Consider the following 19,148-nt stretch of genomic DNA (forward strand, 5'->3'; position numbering starts at 1 on the left):
TTTCCATCAGTATAAATAGCAGCAGCAGCTCAGTTTGTGTGACTGCAGACAGACAGGTGAACAGACAGGTGATGATGCTGTTATTGGTGATTCTGCTCGGCGTCTGTGTGAACTCAGCCTCAGCTGCAAAGGTGAGTGTGACTTCATCACAGATTTATACTTCAATTAATATTAACTATACACATGGTGAGAGTTATTGTCATTACAGTAAATATCATGTTCAGACTCAAATGTCATGACATTCATTCTCTCAATACTACGGACTTCCTGTGTGTTGCTCTCAGCTCCAAACCCATTGGTTAATAGTGAAGACGTCAATCTTTAAAAACACAAATATATAGTTTTAGCAGTAATTTCCTAAAACAGCTGCTCACTGTAGTATGTATCAAACAAACAGGAGGAAATAGTGCATTTGTTGGGGGACTATTTTCATATTTGGTTCTCTAGTGAGTATGTGGGGCAGCAGAATAGTGTATGTGAGAATGATTCAAAATAAATCACAGTGTGTGTGTGTGTGTGTGTGTGTGTGTGTGTGTTCATGGTAATGATGTCATCCAGTGCAACAGCGTGGCTCAATGATGTGATTTAATGGCTTGGGGAAAGAAGATATATCAGGCTGTGATCCACACAGAATACTTGTTAGAAGATACATTCACTGCTGGTTTGAGTCTGAACATAAAGAGAAATATAGAATATCAGCTGAGTGATAATTCCACTTCTGGGTCATTAAAACTCTGAGGAGTCTTTGGTTTTAGAAGGTCATCATCACACAAGATCACATACTAGTGACCACAGACCTGTGTTATATATGTTTGTGTGTGTGTGTGTGTGTGTGTGTGTGTGTGTGTGTGTGTGTGTGTGTGTGTGTGTGTAGCTGGGTGTGGTGCGGACGGAGGGTGGGAAGGTAGAGGGAAAGAGTCACGGGATGGGGCTGTTTAGGAGCGTCGACGTCTTTAAGGGAGTCCCCTTCGCTGATGTCCCCGGAAAGTGGGAGAAACCAAAACCTCATCCTGGATGGAGCGGTATGTAACTCGACTCACATTTCATTCATCCAGACTGTTTCCAGGGCAACCAAGGGCCCCAGTTGGCCTCCAGTGGTTTAACTTCTCACATGGCTGCTGTGATGCCCAGGTGAGGTGGTCACACACTACAAGATCTTTCACCAGGAGGAATCCCAGATGAGTCTGTCTGGTCTAGGTTTTGTCACAAAACACATGCATGCAAGAAGTGACACAGGACATAACGTAATAGCCTACCAAATGCACAAAACAGGATTTTTTTTTTTTTTTCCAAATTTGGATGTCCAGCAGAAACAAGTACTCCAAGCTGTTGGTTGCTGATTTGCAGCGATAAAACGAAAAGAAGGTTCGGGGGTGTTGTCATTGACACAGGTGTTCACATAAAAGCCTACTTATAGCCTTATAGCTCTCAAGGTGCAACAACAACTTTGGTCTGTGTTGCGTGACAGTAAAGTTCCAATTGGATCAGGCGACCCCTCTACCAGGTTTCCCCTCAACCCGTCTCTTGCGCTCTCATTGGCCGTAGCTCCCCGACAGGTCCTGCTGGAATTCGATATGTGTCTGGTTACGCCGCCTTCACATTGGCACAGTAGATACGGCTGCGAAACGACTGGAAGTCATTCATTTCCTATGGAGATTCGCAGACCGGATGCGAATGGGTCCGAACCGATGCGAACGAGTGCGGTGCAACAGGCAACGGGCGGTTCCTATCTGACAATCAGAGCGGAAGTTAGCGTTGGTATGGTACTGATAAACAAATCTGAATTCTTAACTTTTAATAAAATAATGATTTCATAACGATATGTTGTCATGTAATCGATTCATTTTGGAGTATGAGAAAAGTTCTTCTGTGCAGAAACAATGCATATAGGATACCTGCTATGGCTAAGTTGGTTAGCAACAGACATCAAACTATACATAGAGAATTGGACATTCGGACACTGACAGAATGAGTCGTTCTAGTTTTTCCGCCATTTCTTTTCTACTCACTTCCGACACTTTCAACGGTGCAGTACGACGTCCACTGGGGGCACATTGCGTATTACGGAGCTGATTTCAAGTGCCAGTGTAAAGGCGCCGTTAGCGGATCAAACCTCTCTGCGAGCGTCTTTGAACAGTTGACACACATCACACTGTTGCGCCGGTTTGCGAGCGCTGAGTCAACGCCGGGCTAATCGGGGCTAAAGTCGTGTAGTGTGACCTTGGCATTATACCAAACATCCAATCACAGAGCTTCAGTCTCATCTGATGGCAGGATGCCACTTTTGAATTTTGGCAAGAAGCAATTTATTAAAAGTGCTTAAGAGCCATGATTTTACAGCGACCCAGAAAGACGTGGTTAACTTAGCTTAGCATAAAGACTGGAAGCAGGGGGAACCAGCTAGCCTGGCCCTTTTCATATTTAGAAACACCAACCAACAAACACCTAAAAAGATCAATGTAATGTGTTGATTAGTCCTGACTTAACTCTGTACTTAAGAATACTTGCTGCATGTCATTCCCCTTCTCTCTCCCCTTTCATGTCTTCATCTGTCCTGTCAATAAAGGCCTAGAAAATGCCCAAAAAATTATCTTAAAAAAGAAAAAAATACGTACCATAATGCCATTTTAGTTAATCCTCCCAGCTCACTGTGTTAAAAATGTTAATCAGCTGAACATTGAGAATAAAACAGAGAATGGAAATAAATACAAAGGTTTGTTGTTTCCAGGAATCCTGAAGGCAAATAAATATCGGGACCGCTGCCTACAGGTGACGCTACTGCAGACAAAAACCCAGGGCAGTGAAGACTGTCTCTACCTTAATATCTTTGTTCCACAGGGCCTAAAATGTAGGTAACACACACACGCACACACACGCACACACACACACACACACACACACAGTGTGTATTACATAGTAATCGCCAGTGTTTACCAGAGGTGGAACAAGTATTTAGACCTTTTACTTAAGTAAAAGTACAAAAGTATTAGCATTAAAATGTACTTAAAGTACCAAAAGTAAAAGTACTCATTATGCAGAATATGTTTATATTACTGCATTATCATAATTTATGCATTAATGTGTTTATCACTTTAATGGTGCAGCTGGTAAAGATTTGTGTAAAAAACGTTATGTACAGCTGGGTAGTTTAATCTATAATAATACATAATTGTTTATTAGTTGATTATATTTTGTTTTAATACTCAGAATCTGTAAAGTAACTAAAGTGGTCAGATAAATGTAGTGCAGTAAAATGTACAACATTTCCCAGATGTAGTGGAATAGAAGTATTAAATAGCAGAGAAATACTCAAGTAAAGTACAAATACCTTTAAAAAGTACTTCAGTAAATGTACTTTCCACTACTGGTGTTTCAACAGTTACATTTAGTTATAAAACATACTGCAGTATTTTCTGATGCAATGATGCAACACATGAGGCGTTGGATGTCTGTGACGTTGAAAAGCTGCTTCCAGTTAAACGCACGAACACAAAGTTTTATTTCACACTTATCTTTTGGAGCTGTTTTACATTTAAGTGTTCATATTATGCTTTTTGGCTTTTCCCCTTTTCTTTATTGTGTCATATATTTTTTTTTGTGCATGTTATAGGTTTACAAAGTGAAAAAGCCCAAAGTCCACCCCAAAGGTAACCTGTGAAAACCCTGACGAACTTCCGTCAAATTTGAGATCTGCTCTGCAAGTCAGTCTGGCCAAGAGCCCATTCAAGCCCATTTCCAATTTTTCCAAATCGAGGCACCAATCACACTTGTTAGAAGTGTGATTGACTCACCGTTGAGGCGGGCTTTACACGATGATGATAGCGCAGCGACGGCAAGCAGCTTTTTGTTTACATTCAACATGACGGCCACCGAAGCGCAGCAACCCGTTGATGCCGCTGTCGCTGCTACGTCACCCGGATCGTTGGTCTGATTGGTTGGAAGGACTATCCAATTGCACCCAGAGGCATTTGAGTGGCGTCCGTTGGAGACGCCCCTTTGGAAATGGGCTGTGAATGAACCTTCCCCAGACCCACTTTCAGTTACAACTGAGAAGAGTCTGGTGTCAACAAGGAAACCCCAAAGGGACTTACCATCTCCAACAGAAAACACTGTTCACAGACTGCTCTATTGTAGTATATTGCGTCACTTTGTAACACACGTTATAATGCTCGACTAGCTGCTAGCGTGGCACACCCTCATACTCTGCTTCTGACTGGCTGGTAGTGCTGACCTAGGTACTGCGCATGTGCGGCTCCCAACAAAAATGGAACAGAAGTGTGATGCCTCACTCTGTAGCTAAAACAGAGAGCTCAACACACAGGGTGAAAAGAGAAGCTGCAGCAATGTGCAGTACAACAACAATATGGTGTTTTTTGAAAATTAAACCATGTAAACCTATTCTGGTACAACCTCTAAATACAATTATGAACCTGACAATGAGCATAATATGAGCACTTTAAAGTAACTACATCCTGTCAGTGATGATGATGATATAACGAGCTCTTCATCGACCCTCTGCCATCAGTGTCGAAGAACCTCCCGGTGATGGTGTACCTGTTTGGCGGAGCGTTCCTTTTGGGGGCATCCAACGACGTGGCGATCCTCGGAGACTCTCTGTACGACGGGAAGGAGATGGCCGACAGGGGCGACGTCATCGTCGTCACGGTGAACTACAGAGTCGGTACGATGGGTTTCCTCAGCACCGGAGACGATCGACTGCCAGGTATGATCAGAACACCAACACTGTCATTGATCTGCTGTTGATTGTTTCTCAGTTAACTGTTTGGGGCCAAAACACAACAAATATTCTGACTGATAATAATAATAACTAAAACTAATTGATTATCTGAATTATCCGACACATTTCCATCTGCTGCAGATATTGAAGATTCTCCTGCAGAGTTAAATGTAAAGTTCTACCAGGTGAACCATCCATCCATGCTATAGCACAAAGGGAGTCAAAGTATTTTGAGACTGATCGGCTGTGTTTGGGTGCCTGCTGGTGATTTCCCAACATACACGTGATCAGAGCTGTGGTGTGTTTGTTGTGTTATCAGTGTGTCAGAAAATAAATTGGCTGTTAGGTCAGCTGCTACTCAGATGTCAGCTTGTTTAGATTAGTTCTGTTTTTCAGCTTCTGCAGAGCGCACAAGTTCTGAAAAGTGATTACAGGTGTAGTTCTGGGAGCAGGTGGGAGGTGGTTCAGGTGTGATATCGTCACTGATCATATAACCATCATGTTTGTCCCAGTCGTCTATCATTAGCGTGAAGAGTTTCTAGGCTACAAGCTGCTGTTGTCTCAGTATGAGTCAGTTACATGCAGAGATGTTCACAAGTCATTTTTTTGGAAGTCCAAGTCAAGTCCCAAGTCTTTGAGGGGCAAGTCCAAGTCAAGTCTCAAGTCTCTGGCCATCTGATCTGTCCCTAACACTGTATTGTTAAATCTTATGAATTCAAAGCATGTCCTGTAGCTACCATCCATATCAAAATTAGTTGCAGGATAACTTTATGGGGTCTACTAAACACATCCCTCTAGCCCTCTGACCTGGTGAAATATTAACCTAAGTCTGTCACATCATATGGATACAACTATAAAGAAGAAGAAAGAAAGATGTGCAGAATTAAGACAGTCAAGACAGCCCAGTGTTTGGTGGACCGGTTACACCTTGTTCACTTAATAGCCAACAAATCATCCACGGGATCAATTACGCATCACATGAGTTTGCCCACCAGGTTTGTTCCTGGGGAGATGGATCCGTGCGTCCCGCCTCCTGTGCCACATGGATGTTTGAGCCTCAGCAACTACTAACTATAAAGATACAATTTGCCCGTTCCCAGCATTAGCACAACACTTTGCGATGGTTAGCTTGTTACCTGTGACGAGATATGCTAAATTTAACATCTCTCGTGTGTGTTGGATAATAGTCATGACCAGTCGAACGCTGAACGCCGTGCAACCAGTAACATAGCTCAAACACATGACACTTCATGAGTCGACTGGTCATGACTGTTATCCAAGATGGCAGCCGCATGTAAACATTAACGCTACTGTCTTTATAATCTATCTTTGTAATAAACTGTCTACACTTACAAAGTTCTCAATGCTTCGGTTTGCATGTAGGGACTCTCATTACACTACTGTTTAAGTGTGGTGCTATTTTGAGCCTTGTTAGTGGTGTAGAAATAGTGATTTACCCTGTGCCCCGAAAGCTAGTGTTAGCAGCTAAACACCGGTTTGCGGTAGCTAGTTTCAAGCTACAGACACATTCGATTAGCATGAAAACAGATCCCAGAAAACGTTTGACTCGGTACACATATGTTATTAACCATAGGTTCATTTTGCGCCAGAATTGTCCTTTAAGTGCGACTCGAGTCCAAGTCTCAGACTCGAGTCCCCATCTCTGGTTACACATACAGTATAGACCTTTTCAAGGAAACCAAGAAGCTTTCTAGGTACTCAGGGACATTTCCTGAGGGAAGGCCTAATGTCCAATGGCCCCCCAACTAACTGTCACACATATTTTAGTTCTTAGATCCTCAAAGATGCTTTATATGGTAAAAGGATCAAAACTAAAATGCAAGCACAGCGTCCATGTAGAAATTGCTTGGAGCAGTGATGTGTTTGGAGAGTTCCAGAGGGAGAGGGCAGCAATGGTGAAGTCACCCCAGATCTGGTGCTCAGTCCTGGGCAGAGATTTAGTGGATTTGCTGAAGAACTCTGAGAAATTAGTAGTTTATGATCAGAGCAACAGTTTGGAGGAAACAGTAAACAGGGACTTATTTTACCTGTCAGGTAACTACGGTCTGTGGGATCAGCATGCTGCCATCTCCTGGGTCCGTAGGAACATCGCAGCGTTTGGAGGAAACCCTGACAACATCACCATCTTTGGCCAATCAGCTGGAGCCGTCAGCGCCAGCTTCCAGGTCAGTGGTCAAAACCTTAGGCAGATTCTCAACCAGAGTTTAGCTCCTATATCTACCTGATAAGGACCTTTTGTTGTAAAGTCTCAAGATAAAACCTGACTTAAAGTATGTTACCAAAATGCTTATGTTAATATTAGCTTGCAAGTGGACTAATCTTAGCTCTTAGGTCTAGCTGTGAAGCCCTGCCCCTGCACACAAGTCGCTGTTTTTTCCCCAGTTTTTTTCTAAACCCTTATACACAGGTCGTTGTTTTTTTCTTTTTTTCTCAACCTTTATACACAGGTTGCTTAGTTTTATCAGAGATGGTTTAGAACCATAGACAGTGAAAGAAATGGACACAGTGACGCCATAGACTTCGATGGAGACAAGTGAAGTCAATTAGAAGCACTTTTCCGGTGATGGCTGAGCGTACTGCGCAGCTGCTGCGCAGCCTCAAACTGAGCTTGACGACATAGATGTGACGTGAGCAACCTGTCTGAAAGTTGTAAGTATGTGCCAAGAAAAATCGGAATCATTCTGAATCTTGCAGAGATACCAAAGTATTTCCAATCCATCAAAACGTTGCTGAAATATTTTGTTCCGATGCTTTCATGGACTCTCTATGGGCTTCTCCCTTGACTGTATGCCTCCACGTCCCCCTGATTGCCTGCGAGCTTCTGCTAACAGTAATTTCTCTACTGTGCGACAGAAAGTTGTGTGGTTATGACACAATTGTTAGCATAATTTTACAAAAATGGCTGCTACGGAGCCATAACGTGAGATACAAGGTAATGGAGCCTTTTATACATTGTCGTGTTTCTTTAGAAATAAACAATGGACAAATACAGTCTTTAAACGCTTCAGATGTAAAGTTATTAGCTGTCAAAATGAATGGGAGTCAATGGAATGCTAGTGGAAGGTGATGGCTTGTTAGCCTCAGAATCTCCCCATAGGAGGTACGCTTTCCGGATGCTTGCTTACCCCCTTGTTTAGAATCAAGACGCCCCAACTCGGAGTAGTTTCCTGTATCTGTGTCACGTGGGCTCCGCTACGGCCACGCCTCTTTAGGAGACTAGCGGCAGGTCCGAGTGTATTGAGAATGAGGACATACTACATGGTAGCTTTCTGTCTTTGGGAGGTGTCTGAGCCCGTCCACCATTTTGGGATCAAACGCTATCGGTGGCCAGGGGCAACAGTGTCAGAGCGACACAGAGACGGAGCAGGAAAGATGGCTCGAGGAATTATCATCACAGTGTTTAAACCGTTCTCTTAATACGTCCATGGTTTAAACAGAGAAATTATGAGAAACGTAAGAAGAAATGGAGAAGAAGGTGGCAGGGCCCTTACAGGGAGAAACTGATAGGAACAACAATCTCTGAAACTGGTCCAGTATTAATCAGTTAGCGTCCACTAAAAGTTCTTGTTATTATTATTACACATTATTATTCTAAGTGTCTGACAACATTATGGAAAGGATCCCTACAGAGATAGACCTTTTTGTTAAAGAGTAAGATCCTTTTAGTTTAACATGAAACAGCCCTGAAATCTCCATCACCAAACCCACCAGACTCCATGTAAATAATCAGTGCTTTTATCATCGGAAAACACACTTCATTCAATGTAGACAGAAAAAAAAAAAACTTCAAAAAAGCCATCTTGGTTTGTCTTTCCACTGTTCCAACAATCACCACTTGGTTGAAATAAACCCTTAATTCACCCATTTACATGTGGAAATATGCTGGCTCTATACACGCTAAAAGTACTGATGATGAGTCTGGTGGGTTTGGTGATGGTGAATTCAGGGCTGTTTCATGTTTCATGTTAAACAAAAAGGATCTTACTCTTTAACTAAAAGCTCTATCTCTGTAGGGATAATTTCCAGTCAGTGTAGTGTCTCTGTGCTGGACCAGAGAAAGGTCCTTTCTTCAAATTGCAGCCACCCAATCGGAGACATGCTCTCCTTCATGCTTTTTCCATGTAGGGAAACGAAAAAACTGTAACACATGGTTCCTAACGTTTCCACGACAATCGTGTGAGACAATGGAGCAGTTTTTTACACAGCAGTGTTTTTCCAGGCATTCTAAAATAGTGCGGAATTGCAACAACCTCCTCTGCTACCAACACAAACAATGAACGCTTGCTGGTGGGTATCCTCCCAAAATGGCGGAAGGGGGAGGATGCCGTGATCTCTGGGGGTGGGGTGCTGTGTTGTGACGACATCTCCTCATTCTCAATTGATTCCAATGGGAGAAGTGAACGTGAACACAGATTATGAGCAATCCATAGTAGATATTGGACCCATTTCTCATAAGCCACATATCTCCAGAACATTCTGACACTATAATGTAATTTTTCAGATGGCTACATCAGGAGAAAATTAACTTTGTTTGAGATCTGTTTCTATCTCAGGACCAAACTCTCGCGGGATCTTTCACGAACGGGAACGTTCGTGAACTCCCTAACAAAACTAATCTCCGTGATGGTAAATATGTCTTTTAGCTCTGTAAATATTTAACGTAAGCAAAAGAACATATTAATAAATTATTTAAATACAATTATTCATCCACACGTTCAAACTAGGCCACGCCTCTTTAGGAGACAGGAAGTGTGTACCGTTTCATACCATTTGTCATGATTGTGATTTTCTGTTTTGTTCTGTTTCCTGTTTTATTTTGAAGTCCGTCTTGTCTCCCTTGTCTTGTCTTCTTTACTTCCTGTATTTGGTTTTCCCTGCCTTGTGATTGCCCTAATGTGTTTCACCTGTTTGCCCAGCCTAGTGTCACCTGTCCCTTGTTAGTCCTCGTTACCTGGTTTATTTAGTCTCTGTGTTGTCTTTGTCTGGTGTTGGATCATTTTATTCTGTTGCTGTGTTCTGTGAGTTTGTTTGTGGCTGGAGTCTACCCTTTGTCTCTGAGTTCCAGTTTTGAGATCCTGTTATTTTCTGGATTTTTTTTTTGGTATGTATTTCATTTTTGTTTAATAAATCATCTAAACTACATTTGGGTCCAAGCCTTTCCTGACAAACCGTGACAGAATGAGCCGACCATGACGGACCCAGCGGAATATTTAGAGGATGAACTTTATGATTTGACCTACACACTTATGTGTGTTTTTGGAGAGTGGAAGAGAGCACCTAGTTGGGAGGTTAAACAGGCAGCTCTAAGGTTAGTCCACCGTAAGGTATCCACTCGGCCCTGGCTCAGGAGCTCTTTGCCTGAGTGGATACAGGACTTCCTAGAGACCCCTGGCTGTGATCCTTCATCTCAACATGCTAACAGGTTATCTTCTCTCCAGCCCTCTAGCAGTCAGCTACCTCCCTTGCCAGTTCCTCGTCATAGTCCGAGCCAGTTAGCTACCACTAGCCTGCCTACTTCTCGGCCTGCTAGCATTGTGGCTACAGGATCTCTGTTTTTTAACCAGCCTGCTCCTCTGGCCACTATGCCTAGTCCGGTCATTTCTCGACCTGGTAGTGAGCCAGTATCTTATGTGACTGTTTTCCAGCACTAAATGTGCTAGACGGACTGAGGAGGCCAATGCCGCTAGATTACTAGCTGATGATCTACGGTCCAGTTCGCCTTCCTGCAGCTCCCCTGAGCAGTCTTTTGAAGGGACCCGTCTGGCCATATTTTCAGGGAACCATGGAGGCCGCAAGAGAGAATGTGGTCGACATGGTCCCCGACGCCATGCACTGGTTCAACCGCTCTCCAGTGGACCGAAGCCCGAGTTGTCCAGTGGACCAGAGCCCGTGCTCTCCAACGTTTCCGAGCCCGTGCTGTCCAGCAGTTCTGAGCCCGAGGTCTCAGCGACCTTGAGTCCGTGCTGACCACTGTTCCTGAGTCTACTAATTTTCCTGAGTCCAAGTTGACATTGTTCCTGAGCTGACGTCCAGCCCTCCCAGAGCCTGCGCCGACCGCCCTCCCAGAGCCTGCGCCGACCGCCCTCCCAGAGCCTGCGCCGACCGCCCTCCCAGAGCCTGCGCCGACCGCCCTCCCAGAGCCTGCGCCGACCGCCCTCCGAGTCTTCGTCGACCGCCGACCGTTCTCCCTGAGTCTTCGCTGACCAGTCTTCTAGAGCCTTCATTGACCGCGGCCCCAGAGACTCTGTCGTTGCCCGGTACCCCTGAGACTTCACCCGTCTCCAGCATCCCAGAGACTTTGCCTTTGTTGTCTTTGTCCGACCGACTCCTGCCCCCCATGTTTTGTCGGTAGTCCAGCCGACTTCTGCTCCAGTTACCCTGTCGGTGGATTTGCCGACTTCTGATCCTGTTTCCTATTCCTGATCCTGTTGCCTGTTCCTGATCCTGTTGCCTTGATTCCTGTGACTGTTCCAGTTACCTTATCGGCAGACCCGCCTACTCCTGTTCCAGTTACCTTGTCGCCCGTCTCCGGCCCTGCTGAACCGTTGCCCGTCTCCAGCCCGGCTGCCTCCGGCCTTCAGAGGGGTTTCGACTTCGCCTCCGGCCTTCAGAGGGGTTCTGCCTTCGCCGCCGGCCGCCTGAAGGGTTCTGCCTTAGCCACCTGAAGGAGTCTGCATTTGCCGGCGGTGGCCTGAAAGGGTCTGCCTTCACCGCTGGCTGCCAGAGGGGTCCCATCTGCGCTGCGCCTCTCTGTTCCCTGTCCCAAGTGGCCTCTGTTTCCCCCAGGCCTCTTTGCCCACTAGTACCCCATGCTCTAGTGCCTAGCAGCTCTGTTCCCAGTTTCCTGGGTCCCACTGTCCTGGCCCCATATGACTCTTGTGCCTGCCCTCATCCTCAGGGGTTGATTTGTTTTGTTCCGCCGTTTGTTGAAATGCGCTATCTTTAGTAGCCTAGTGCCTGTTTGGAACGGGCCAATTGCTTGGCCTGTAGTAGTGCTGCTTGTAGCTTTCTCCAGAGTGATAGAGAGACACTATTTCTATGGCTCGGGCTTTCTCCAAAGCCCCAAAGCACTTAATATGCAACCACACTGTATAGCCTACTACTGACTTACTGTGTACTTCTACTTTGGAGGAAAACATTCTCCTACTATATTTACCTGACAGAGAATGATTCAGATTCTACTCACAAAATAGCAATTAAAATGCAGAGTAATCGCAGACATTTTCCTCATGGACTCATGAGATTATGTTCTGCCGTCTGTTTATAAGTGGTGAATTTACAGCTCACAGAAACTTATTGCGATATAGTGTCTGGCTTTTGTTTGATATCTAGTGTCGGCAAAAATGGCTTTTTATTGAATTTCCGCTCAGCGAAAAGCTCAGTAAATTTAAACTGGGCTTTTTGTGTGAAGGTAGACATGGAAGAGCCAGCGTTTTGGCAGCGCTTTTTTTTCTGAACCTTTTTTCCTCAACCTTTATTGTGCGGTCGTTTTATTCAGTTTATCAATATGTAATATCCAACGCTGTCGAAACTGCTCCAAATGCCAAGTTGGGTACCCAGGAAACCAAGTGTGAAGTAGATAGGATGAACAATTCATGAGATATGTATGTGTGTAGATAGATTAAAGTCAATTTCCTGGTGGCACTGGTCTTCCATTGTTGCATATGTTGTAAACAATCAAAATTGTCATTTACATGTATGAGTTAGTCAGTTTAGATTTTGTTATTGTGATTTTGAGAATTATGACTTGCAAATTATATTACCAGAAAGTCAAACAAATGACTTATCAGTCAAAGTTGTGATGTAATTAATTTAGATTTACTATAAGTCTGTCTGTCTGTTCCCTTAGATGCTGTCTCCCTACAGTAAAGGCTTATTCCGCAGAGTGATCACTCAGTGTGGAGTGGCCCTCAGCCCCTGGGCTCTGCAGAAAAAACCCATGGCTCTCACCAAGAAGGTCCATTAACACTTTGCCATTCAGCCTCTGCAGACGATTTAAATGTGGACCAAACTAATTTGTTTTGTTAAAATGTTCTGTTTTGTTTCTGCAGATTGCTCGTAAGGTCGGCTGCTGGAGAAGCAACGAAGACGAAATGTTGGAGTGTCTGAAGATCAGCGACCCGATTGGTCTCACCATGGCTGGAAAAATCGACGTGCTGCTGATTCTGGGAAAAGGTCAGACAGCTGGAACTGACAAACATCTGTATTAACTGAAAAATTACTTGTTGCTTAAATGGTATTGTGATTAAAGCTACGTTAAACAGCATTTGACCAGCAGAGGGCAGAATTTAGACCCCAAACAAACACATGTCGAGTTGTTTGGAAATGTTAATCTCTGGTCCCTCTCATATTAAACACTTGTCTGTTACTTTCACTTCCAGCAGAAACAGAGCAACATGATGGAACTGTTTTCATGCCGTTCAAGTGTTTCACTGTGGACAAAACCACCTGCAAACACTAATGTGGACGCAAGTTGTTTTCACACAAAAATGGTGTTTAAGAATGAGTCATTATTTTTATAAACCTTCAGCACTGAACTCTGTTTTAATCATACCACATCCATGATCAGTGTAAGTTAGGGTGACCACGATGAGACTGGGTAAAATTCGGGGAAACAACATCCAATCCCTCCTTCTCGTGGCTGCCTGCACGTGCATTTCATCTACTCCATAACATAAAAAAGGGACAAAGGTTTTATTTTCTTTGTGCGTATAAAATAACAGGAACAACAAGTTTAAATGCACTAAAGCTATACAATACCTCCTAAGATTGGCTTGCAGTGGAGGCCCGGCGATGGCATATTTCGGAGGATTTCACTGCTGCCAGCACTCTCGGCTTTCCCATGATGAGTTTGTGGAATTCTGCACAGCTCATTTGTAAGTTAATTTTTACTTTAATTTCGCTGCGGACTAGGTAAAATGAGCATCTGTTTCTCACATCATACCAGGCACCTTTCATGATGGAAAACACCCTCTCTGAGTAAGCATTGCTCATGGGGATGCTCAGGACGAAGGACAGCAGTTTGGCATACTGAGGCAACTCAGACCTGCTCTTCAGCGCTTGGGCCCAAAGGTCACCTATAGGGTGACTGTGTCACCAGATTTGGCAAGACCTCTTTCAGAGCACAATTCTTGTTGTAGAGCTCATCCATGTCGAGATCCTCATCCATCTGAAGGGCGCATACAGCTGTGGTCAATTGCTGGTAGCTGATGTCTTGTTTTTCCTTGAGGTTGAAACACTGGATGTTGAACAGGTGCCCAGTTTCGGAGAAGTTGTACCATTTCTCAAGGTATTGCTCCGGTATCATAGAAGCTGATGAATAGAGGATTGTCAACCCTCAGAGTAACAGAGGAGGCGAAGACACGGTCAACTTTTGCTCTGAAGAAAGCATCTTTTTTGCGCTGCTGGAGTTTGGGCCGGAGGCCGTTCATCAGCGCATACACTTCAACTGAGGTGAGACTGTCACTCTCAAGACTCAGCACAGCACCAGATAAAATCTTTAGAACATTTTGCAAAAAGAGAGTGGCCTCCAGCTCGCTGCATTCGTCTTCCTCTCCATGCTCGTTACCCCGGAGCGCATCCCAGATAAAACAGGGGCACTCTTTGCTTCCCAGCAACAAGAAGTAGCTCTGCACAGCTGCCCAGGTGTTAAGTTTGTTAATTGCAGGGAGTAGGCTCAACCAGCGTGTCGGGACGGGTGGCAACTCTCTTGGCAGAACAGCTGAAATGATTGAATGATTTAATCACTCAGACTCAACATCTGTTTTCAGTACATTGCTGGCACGTCTTACTGTATTATGTGAGCTGGGCAGTTTGCAGGCAGGATCTTGCTGTTGTGATTTAGATTTTGGTAAATGGAGTGTTTTCGGCCGTAATTCACAGCCGCATTGTCAGCTGAGAAGGCGGAGATGTTATGGATGCTGAGTTTGTGTTCTGCTAACTTCTGCAGTAAGGTTGCTGTGACAGCTTTTTTTTTATTATACATGGAGTCATCCTCCCGCTTAAAGAACGATGAGACCAAAGTGTTGGTCTGTACAGTTGTGCTGTTGTATGTAGTTTGCTGCTAGCATGCCAAATACCAAACTTCTTCCCAGGGTTTGAATTATGATTTCTTCTTTGTGGGGGTCTCTTTTTAAAAATTCATTTCCTGCATTCTGGTGAATCTTTATGCACCTATTTACCTTTTTCTGAATCAATGTATGCTGCAAATATCTTTGTGGTAAAGTGAAACACAATCCAATATAAATAATTATATATAAAAACATAATGGAATATTACAATAAGGCTCTCAGGCATTCTGTATTGCTATTTATTCTCCTGTAGATCAACTTTTCTAATATTTGAGTCAGCACACATGTAGCCTAGAGGCATCATTTAGTCTTTCCTCCTCTTTTGCATCTTTTGAGGAAGTAACCTCCTTAAATGTGCATATGACAATTATTCACCTCAATGCTACATTAATTAATTTTAATGGATTAATAAAGCCCTGGACTGTAATATTTCAGATGTGTTTGAGCAAGATTTCTGCTCATGTTCAAAACTTTGTGCACATTTAAAATGTATCCCATCTGTGCTCTGTGTGATTTGGAGGAGTCGTGATATTTTGAGAAAAAAGTGATAATAGGCTATTACAAGAATAAAATCACTATCAGAAAATCTACCTGCACCATAGTCTGCTCTGCATTACGTGATTGCTCTTTTGATACGGTAGATCTCAGACCGTCTGACAGACTCAGAGCCCCGTTTGAGACTCTGGTCTCTGAATGATCGAAAGTTTAGGGAAGTGGCTGTACGCTGCTCCACATCGGAGGTGGGAAACCAAAACTACGCAGCATCTCGACAGCAGAGCGCGTCTATTATAAACCTGAAGCTGCACAGACTACGGATGGAAGGCGCGCTGCTCATCTCTATTTTTACAGCGACTCACAGGTCTGCTTCAGAGCTCCGTGTGTTTGGGAAAAGTGCTTTATTTGTGATTTGACTAATGGTGCTGATTTTTAGAGACCCCCACAGGTGTATGATTTTACTGCTTTCATGGGAGCTCATCCTCTCTCTATGGGAGCTCAGCTCCCATGTAATTCAAACCCTGCTCCTTCCTACATACATTGCAAAACGCTTTGTTTGCAGTGCGTAAAACTGCAGTAATCCAGGGGCATTTCCCTACCCAATCCAGTCCAGGACACCAGCCTGAGCCTCCATTTAAAGAATGAATGAAAATTTGCGTAGCCAAAGGAGCTGGCTGCAAGACAACTCAATCACCATGAACAGTTTTTAATTTTCTATCAGACTATAACTACTCAAGACAAAACTACTCGAGTCTGCTTTTGCGACTTTGCTCTAATTTTCGGGACAATTAGGGCAGGATTCGGGATTTGGGACAATTGCTTGGATTTCGGGACTGTCCCGAATTTTTCGGGACGTCTGGTCCCCCTAGTGTAAGTGCTTCAATGAAAGTGGGTGCAATAATACAACATTAGAAATCGCGTTACCTGGACAGAAGCGTTTTGTGGCCAGTAAAATGTGATGCTGATAGCCTAGAAATAGAGACGCACCCTAGTGGCAGCAAATGTAATTTGCAGCCAGGGTCGTCTAGCAACTCTCCGTTGGCTTGCGAGCTGGAAAAAACACTCTAGTCAGGCCAATCACATCGTGTATAGAGTCAGTGGGCGGGCTTAACATAATGACGGCAGAGTTGCAATGGTTCTGCGTGAATTCCCTGCTACTTAAACAAAGATGGCTGCTGCTTGCGAACAGTGGTCTTTGGAATCGGCTTTGGCCGCGACTCTGGAAGACTTGGAGTTAAGGTTTTCTTTGAGAAAAGAACAAAACTGCACTGAAGTTCTTATTAAAAAGGAAGTTGTGTTCGGAGTTTTGCCGATCGGATACAGCAAAAGTTTAATCTATCAACTAGCGTTGATCTGGTTGGTTGTAGCGCTATCCTATTGCGTGCAGAGGGAAACTGAAAGAACCATTTATCACGCCCCTCAGATTGAGTCCTACCAACGGTGAGTTCCCAGACCCAACATCTTGATGTGGGTCTGGCTGACAATAAAGAGCAAGACACGTTCGTGCTACTACGTAGCCTACATGTTGACTTGTTGTTGGCAGCTCTTTCCTTTTATGTTATAATTTCACATATCCCCTGACATTAATTGTAACATTACAAAACTATGAACTGAGTCCCCAAGAAAGTCTACAGAATCGACAAATGGAAAGTGTGTAGAAGGAGCTAAAGAACTCTCAAGCTCTTCACCGACCTGAACCCTGGTGGACTCAATAAGTCAATATTAGAAATCTCCATCTCTCTTCCTGCAGGTACGGTCATGGATCTCCTTGAACTCGCTCCGGTGATCGACGGCGACTTTATCCCCGACGAGCCCAGTAAGCTGTTTCACAACGCGGCTCAGTTTGATTACATGGCCGGGGTCAACAGCATGGACGGACACATCTTTGCTGGAGTCGACGTTCCTTCTATTAACCAGAAAAATGGCAACACCACTGTGTGAGTACCGAAACATGAGCTTGTTTTAGAGACTTTGAAAAAGTAAGTTGACTGGCTGGATATGCAAAACCAGTATCAGGACCAGATACCAGACTCATTTAAAGGTCACAATTAAAGATTCTCAGACAGATGTTTACAATAATAATTTACAATTCTTGTAAAAACTTCATTTATTGTTATTCATCACAAGTACTATCCACTAACCATGCAGCTGGATTCACCCTGTGAATTTGTAATGTAGTCTCTCAAAAAAATGACAATGAAGGTGACAAACTGTTGTGTATACCGGTCATGTTTGTCCTCAGAGCGAATGTTAGGGGTCTGCTGGCCGGTCTGACTAAAGAGAAGGGGAACGCCGCTGTCGACTCGGCCTTCAGAGTTTACTCGTCTCACTGGGGTTCAGCTCCGGAGCCGGCGGTGGTAAAGAAGACAGTGGCCGACATCGAGACTGACTTCATGTTTCTGGTTCCAACTCAGATCGCCCTCCAGCTCCACGCCAACAACTCCAGGTCAGCTCTTTTTGCTCCGTGTTTAAAGTTACAGATATATTTGATGTCCCTGATATATAATATGGATCTGTAAAACAGTGGGTGTCTTCATACAGAGACGTGTTCACATGTGCAATTATTGCACTTAGTTTGCAAGGTCAAACATTTCAAGTGCAGATGTTGGCATCAGTCAGACCCTCAGGGACCGCTGCTGGTTTGACCAGGATGTACCTTCTATTTTCTGTTGTATGTCCCTTAGTGGAGCCCATACCTTCTCCTACCTGTTCAACATGAAGACTCGTATCCCAGGATTCCCTCACTGGGTGGAGGCAGAGCACGCAGAGGACCTGCAGTACCTGTTCGGTAAACCCTTCGCCACCCCGCTGGTCTACTTCCCCCGACACCGGGACCTGTCTGGGTACATGATCGCGTACTGGACCAACTTCGCCAGGACCGGGTAAACTCCCAGCACACACTACAAACACACAGGCCAACAAGATTACTGGTCAATTTGGTTTTGAAAAAAAGTCTTCGCTGTCCCAAGTGGTTTGGAGAAGTTTAGGTGTAAACTGGTCTAAATTAAACTGAAGTGTTTGAACTGGTTTAAATCTTGTGCCAGCTGTGTTTATCTTTTATATAAACTGGCTCAAACTGGTCTCAACTAATATGAACTTCGTTTAAACTGGTTAGCATTGTTTGAACTGGTTTACAAGTACACAACTACGGAATGATGGCTGATACCCTAGGAAACCGATACGGAATGGTGTGAACAGGTCTGTCCTTTCTTATACTGGTGTAAACTCTCACCTATCCAGTGATCCCAGTAATGGCGGCAGTAGAGTCCCAGTTCCCTGGCCCCTCTTCACCAAACACCACCATCCCTACCTGATCATCAACCACAAGATGACCAAGTCCTCTGTGAGGTACTACACTGTAGTCTACTCTACTGATATTTTACTCAGCTCTTTATAGTACTTCTGTTTTACTTTACTGTCTTTGAATCTATTCTATTGCACTCATTTTTACTGTTATTTATTTCTCTTTTTTTTCTTCTCTTTATTCAACACTACTGCAAAATTGTATTCTTTGTTGTATTTTTGTCAATGTTACCTTATATTATTAGCATACTGAACTTTATTTTACTCTACTGGCTGACTATACTCTTACACTTTCTATTCTACTGTATGTATTGAGATGGAAACAAAGCTTTGAGAGTTGAAGAAGATGACTGTTTACTGTTAGAGGACAGAGTTTACATTTTGATAATTTGTTTCGTCTCTTCAGCTATGACCTCAGATCAGACTACGTCACCTACTGGACCAAAACCTACAGCATCCTGTCCTCATTCAGGAGGGAAAAAGAAGAAAATGATGGCGGAATGAAATCAAAGTCTGAGTAA

The 19,148-nt window shown here is 43.9% G+C and overlaps 1 protein-coding gene across 1 annotated transcript; it reads left to right on the forward strand.

The window, feature by feature from the left end:
• Positions 1 to 71: 71 nt before the first annotated feature.
• On the forward strand, positions 72 to 19,148 carry LOC144517546 (bile salt-activated lipase-like). Its single transcript, XM_078249629.1, has 12 exons — positions 72 to 131; positions 875 to 1,022; positions 2,729 to 2,848; positions 4,526 to 4,723; positions 6,794 to 6,924; positions 12,609 to 12,716; positions 12,811 to 12,934; positions 17,075 to 17,261; positions 17,567 to 17,770; positions 18,009 to 18,206; positions 18,565 to 18,672; positions 19,034 to 19,148. Exons 1-12 carry the CDS (start codon positions 72 to 74, stop codon positions 19,146 to 19,148), a joined length of 1,701 nt encoding a protein of 566 aa, XP_078105755.1.

Source organism: Sander vitreus, chromosome 5 (assembly GCF_031162955.1).
Source record: "Sander vitreus isolate 19-12246 chromosome 5, sanVit1, whole genome shotgun sequence".
Classification (NCBI taxonomy): Eukaryota; Metazoa; Chordata; class Actinopteri; order Perciformes; family Percidae; genus Sander; species Sander vitreus.